Below are 6,338 nucleotides of genomic sequence, written 5' to 3' on the forward strand. Positions count from 1 at the left end.
GAAAGACCTCAAAGGAACTTTCCAATCTGTACAAGTCAGCAGATTAGGTATCTGATTCCAATATGTACAAGTCAGCAGATTTTCCAATATGTACAAGTCAGCAGATTAGGTATCTGATTCGACAACGCGTGAAACATACGTCTCAGCGACCCATCTGTAGCACGGAGAATGTTGACTCATCTCAATAGAAAAAGGTACCACAAATCATGAGCAAACACCACCCATATTTCTGTGACAAAAAAAATCCATGTACGGCACCAGATATGATTCAGGACCATGTGCAAAGACCCTGAAGAAACATGTGAACCGCAAAATTTCAGATGAACAATAACGTTTCAGAGGGAAAACCACCACTTACTCTGCGGGACGAAAACTGTATTATAACCTCATATGTACCAAACCAAAGACAAGAGTATAGCTATATATGCAGGCTGAATATATACAGCGAAGCAACCAACACCCCCCTTATTCCCCTAATTACACAACCATGGTAGGCGGGGCACTAGCACGAGTAGTGCGGCTGGTGCAGGGTCCTCTTCATCTTGTCAAGGATCCCGACGGCCTTCCGCCTTGCCCTTGAAGTGCCGTTCTGCACGAGCCAGGCCAGGGACCCGTTCAGCTTCTCGTGCTCCGCAACCTCTCTCAGTTTGGTGCGGTCGTACATACAGACTGCGAAGAGCACCGCAACTGCATTCTCCTTGTTGCGCTTGCACTGGTCTTCCTTTATAACATGGAGCATGGAGGCCACGCCGCCGGTCTCGCCGATCTCCTCTACTGTCTCGTGGTCACCTGACAGCAGGGCAAGGATGGCCAGAGACTCATCCACCAGCGAGTCATCAGTGATGGCCTTCAGGGTCACGTCAATAACCCCACTCTTGGTGGCCCTTGATTTGTTCTCGTGCAGCATGCAGAGGTTGAAGATAGCTGAAGCTGCATCTTTCTTCGCTATCATGCTGCCATGTTCGAGGAGATCCACCAGAGGTCTCATCACGCCTAGTTCACCAATCTTCACCTTGTTGCTGTCAAGGGCAGATAAACTGAAGATGGCAGCTGCAGCATTGCTCCGGGCCTCCATGGTTCCTGATTGTAAGGTCCTTATGAGGAACGGGATTGCCAATGGATCATCTCCAATAATCTTCTTGTTGCTCTCATGAATAGAAAGATTAAGAATAGTTGTCACCATATCCTCCAGAACTTCTGCATTGTTTTCTAGCTCTGGGTTGGATGCTACGGAAATGATCTGTGAGATTGAATCCGGTTTCTCTCCTATGGCTGCTCTTAGTGAACTGTTGCACTTTGTCAGCAGCCTGAGATCTTTAATGGCTTCCCTCTGCTCAGATAGGTTTGACGACGATGCGATCCTCTCAAATATTTTACTAAATGTCTTTCGCTCATTGTTTGTAACCAGATCTTCATCTTGGTTCTCAACTGGTGGCAGAGTGATCCCATTATCTGTGCACCACTGTGAGATCATGCTTCTCACAAGGTGGTTCGGGATGATAATTGTATTTGAAAGGACTTGTTGAGTCTGCGGGCATGTCCGGTTTCCAGCACTTAACCATTCTTGAATGAAACGACGATCATACGTCTGCACAAGGAGTAGAATAGTTATGTCAAGCTTATGCCACAAAAACATCTATGACAATTCAGCAGTAAAGAAAGCAATTACTTATGAAACATATTTATAACTCATAAGCTATATGATTTTTGTGTAAGCATACAGAGAAACAAACAGTTGTATGAAGCAGATTGACTGATTTATTACTTCTCTCAACCATTATGTTAAGTGAATACACCATTTTGGATTCGTGCAAAACAAGAGGATTTATGAATGCATCAATACACAATGTCAACATCAGGGACCACACAAAGTAGGAGTAATTTATAAAGGTTAAATCACATAAGTCATTCAGGCACAGTGATAAATATGGGACCTCGTCCAGGAAAATGAAGCTGGTATACCAACCATTTTATTCAAGAAGAATCTAAATTAACCTATTTCTCCTGAAGGTAAAAGTGGCAGTGTCATACCAACTATTTCATGCAAAAACGCTGCAAACAGAAGTCTCAATCATATTTATTTGAACACAACTGGGTGGTGCAGGGCTAATTAAAATTTGAATTAAACCTGTCACATCATTTGTAAGGAAATCTTAGTAAGCTTTTCTTTTCCCTGAACGAAGGAATAAATTCTGAACAGGACATGCCGACAAAGGCAGAACCAAGTCAATACAGGCCTTGTTTAGTTCCCAAAAAATTTTGCAAAATTTTTCAGATTCTCCATCACATCGAATCTTTAGACACATGCATGGAGTATTAACTATAGACGAAAATAAAAACTAATTGCACAGTTTGGTCGGAATTGACGAGACGAATCTTTTGAGCCTAGTTAGTCCATGATTGGACAATATTTGTCAAATACAAACGAAAGTGCTACAGTGTCGATTTTGCAAATTTTTTTGGAACTAAACAAGGCCCGATGGAATACAGCACATCTCCGACGGGACAGGCAATTGAAGTGTTAAAACTCTAGTATCCAAAACCAGTTAAAACTGAATCTTCAAACATTAACTTTTGTTATGAGCAGCTCTATTCCCCTTTTCAATCCATTACAACATAACTCATGCATTGTGTAAATTTATATAGATAGAAGCAACTTTTCTTTTTAATTGAACATAATACATACAGTTACATGTAACACTTTTATGGATTTAACTTTCAATGATGTAACACTCACTTGTTGGTGAGATGAAGCAATTGAAACAAGAACCAAGAACAAGCCGGAAAGAATCAAGGTATATGTGCTCGGAATGAAAGCCTCAGCAAACAAGGACGAGTACCACGGCATCAATGTAGAATATAGTGGACCAAAAATGGCTAAAAGGTTCGTTCAATTGATGCGGTGCTCACATCACACCGACAGAATGATGCAAACAAAATCCCAAGGCCATAAAAGCTGAATCTTTTCATGATCTGTCCATGCGAAGAACTAGGGTACGGCAAGTGAACATGGCAATAACTCGAGTCACATGCACTGTCCAACATGGGGGGCGTAAGACGGTCAGAGTGACAGCACCCATCTGAGATCACGTAATAATAATAAATCGTCGTTCCAAATCCAAGCCATAAAATCCGGGTCTCGTGCTGCAGTACGCAACGTCATCTGTAGAAAGAGAGCAGAAGCGCACGCGGTTGCGTAGCAAAGAGGAAGAATCCCCATGTGGGTTCATTTCTATTTAGCACTTGCCATGGAGAAAGTACAAGAGAATTGTACAACGACAGTTCTAGCAACAGGAATGGAACACTTATTCAATCAGAAATCGTAGCTTTACAAGATCTAGGACGAGGCTAAATAATTAAGAACAGCTCAGGAAATTTTGAATACTCTGTCGCTTAGTAAGAATAGTCTATTTTAGCCCAAGCCTGAAGAATAACCACCAATAATCGAACGGCAAAAGCAACAGTAGCACCGAAAGAGAAAGCTGTAATCCTCGTGCTCTCAGAATAATCAAACGACAGAAAGAGAAAATCTGACTGTAACAAAAGGAAAAGTAAAAAAAAAACACTAGTAGACGGAATTTTTTTGAAAACGCTGCTCAGCAGCCGGCAATCACATCACGGGAGAGCGGCGAATCACGAGCAAAAGGTAGAAGATGAAAAATAAATAAAACTAGACAGAAATAAAGGGACACAAACAAAACTGTCGGGGGCACGAAAGGGACAGGTGGCGGTATCATCAGAAGCTTCTGGCACACCACAAAATTAAGCCGTGTGTGTGTGTGTGGAGGTTCAGACGTCGCAGCAGCGCTAGGAGGATGAGGACACGAGAGTAGAGGAGGAAGAGGGGAAGGTAAATTATAGGCGCTAAAGGAAATTCGAAATCCGTCCTGTCGATCACTTCATCACCTATACTAATAGGGAAGAATAAAATCGCACTTCAATTCATTCCTTAAAAGAAAATCGTATTAATAAGGCAGGCTAAAAACTCCCTAGCATGGTTAAGCAACGACAATTATAACGCTAGTAAAAAATATAATCCACCGACTGAAAGAAGCACATCCAGTCTAATCGACCCCGCAACGCCAAGCCACGACGGGGAAGGGGAAGGCAAGGCAAGGTGGTAAGGTAAGTACCTGGCCGGAGGCGAGGACGACGGGATCCCTCATGATCTCCGAGGATATGGGGCAAAGGAAGTGCTCCGGCACCGCGGCCTCCGTCTCCGTGCGGCGCCTGTTCTGCCCACCGTCGCCGTGGCCGTCGCCTGCCCTGTTGTCCTTGCGGGGGCCAAGCTCGGCGTCCCTGAGCTTGGCGAGCGCCTCGGCCGCCTCGTCGAAGGCCTCGGCGTCGGCGCTCCCGGCCGCCACCGCGGCCACCAGGCGCCTCAGCCGGCGCCGCATCGCCGCCGCCTCCTCTGCCGAGGCCACCGGCGTCGGCTTCGCCATGCCCCCAGGCCACCTCTTCCGCTAGCCAACGGTATTATCGGACGCTCCTAGCGCTGAAGCCTCGCGGTCGCGGTCGCGGTCGGGCCTGGCGCCGGCGGGCATGGAGAGGTGGTGGCGGTGGAGGTCTGGAGGAGGAGGAGAGGAAGAGGCTTAATGGGGGGCTGGCGGACGGGTGGTGGTGGGTTACAGAGGAAGGAAGAGCGGCGGGTTTATGCGAGGGGTGGGACCCGCGCGGGCACGTTTAGCCCCGTGAATGATTTGGTTTCGAACGGCGGGGCCACCCGGTTTGGGCCGACGTGTGCGCCACTGTCTGCTGGACCTGTTTTATTTATATATATTATTATAACTATATAATTAAGTGCAAATCTATATGCTCCTGAATAGTACTATCTATGTGCCACAATAAATTAATTTCTCGAATCACCTAGTCAAACTATCTTATATTTAATTAATTTCGTAAAAAATAATAATATCCTCTATGGCACCAAATATATATTACAAAAATAAGTATATATTATGATGCATCTAGCGTTACTAATTTAGTGTCATGAATATAATTAATTGACTTATGGTAAATTTAAAATTTGATTTATTCTGTGACGAAGGCAATAAAATTACCCACAATTTATATTTTCAGAGATGGATGCATGCTATAATAATTACATTACATTACGGTATTGTTTGGACTCGCATGTAGTACACTTATGTGTGGAAGCCGGTGTGAGATGTAGAGTTTCAACATTAATATATGTTGAGCTTTTCGTAGGCCATGCTTGGATCCTCCGGTTTTTAACAGTTTTTTAAAATCTAGCTTTTGAAAATTGAGTATGATCCAAACATACCAGTTTTTGCCAACTAGAAAAATGTTGATATAAGCTTTTGTCAATTTTCTATGACTCATAGAATAGTAAATAAATGAAGTTAGATTCTTAAAAAACTTGGATCCAAACACTCCCATTTTTTTCTCAGAATCCAGATTTTAAAAATTACAGACAAAAAATGATTTTAAAAAAAATCCAAACATGACCTTAATAATAACAATGAAGAGCACAATCTTAGCATTCACGCTGGACAGAATGATGTTGACTGGCATTGTTTTCAGAAAAGGTGAGGCTGATTGTGAGCACATTATGGTCAGACACGAGTGAGTGGAGAAGATTGCACTAGACTCTACTGCACTAGCCGTCGTTCATTTTCATGCATCCACGGACTCATTGACCATTTATGTTATTTGGTACTATATATCATTCATTGACTCATCAAGTTTAAATCCTTCCGTAGGGTCAGAGTTTTATTTCATTCCTACACTTAGTTTTCTCATTTTCTATATATATATATATGTCCATGCTTCTCTTTCAAATGGGTCCTTTTTGCTTTTGCCCTCCAAATTATATTTGCTGAGACTATAAATACATCTTTTGGAAGCACCACTAAAATTTCTTGCTATTCCTTTTATAGTGAAACATTTACATCACTCACCAAAAACAAAAGAAACAGAAACTATATCTTTACGTGTTTGTATTTTCCATGTTCATAGGTGTATGTAAGAAGAATGATATGGAAACATTGTGACTCCATGCTCTCTGTGCAAATAACATAAAAGGTCGTCATTCCATTTTGTAAAAGGATATGTGCCTGAGGGTGCGTGAGAGAGAGGGGTTCTATCCAAGAAGGAAACCCATAGAGAAAAAACATAGTCATTTTAGTATTTTCATTGTGAACAAAATGTATATATATGAATAATACGAGGACAATTTGCAGCTTCGTTCTCTATTTGTAAGTGATAACATACAAAATGGATTTTATGTTTTCGTTTCAAATATATGCCTGGGTGTTAGAAATCGACATTTCCCAAAAAAAGGAAAAAGAGAAGAAAAAAAATCAGACTCCTTTTGT

General features: G+C 42.4%; 1 protein-coding gene across 1 annotated transcript; it reads right to left on the reverse strand.

The window, feature by feature from the left end:
* LOC8056679 (U-box domain-containing protein 9) lies at positions 208-4,649 on the reverse strand. Its single transcript, XM_002453783.2, has 2 exons — positions 4,134-4,649; positions 208-1,588 (listed from the first exon to the last, which is right to left on the reverse strand). Exons 1-2 carry the CDS (start codon positions 4,440-4,442, stop codon positions 503-505), a joined length of 1,395 nt encoding a protein of 464 aa, XP_002453828.1. The 5' UTR covers positions 4,443-4,649; the 3' UTR covers positions 208-502.

This window comes from Sorghum bicolor, chromosome 4 (genome assembly GCF_000003195.3).
Source record: "Sorghum bicolor cultivar BTx623 chromosome 4, Sorghum_bicolor_NCBIv3, whole genome shotgun sequence".
NCBI classification, from domain to species: Eukaryota; Viridiplantae; Streptophyta; class Magnoliopsida; order Poales; family Poaceae; genus Sorghum; species Sorghum bicolor.

Excerpts from the sequence above, each read along its gene's own strand:
- LOC8056679 (XM_002453783.2), bottom strand. The coding sequence starts at position 4,442 with ATGGCGAAGCCGACGCCGGTGGCCTCGGCAGAGGAGGCGGCGGCGATG. Across the intron at positions 1,589-4,133 it reads TCGTCCTCGCCTCCGGCCAG|ACGTATGATCGTCGTTTCAT; the intron begins GTACTTACCTTA and ends CTCCTTGTGCAG.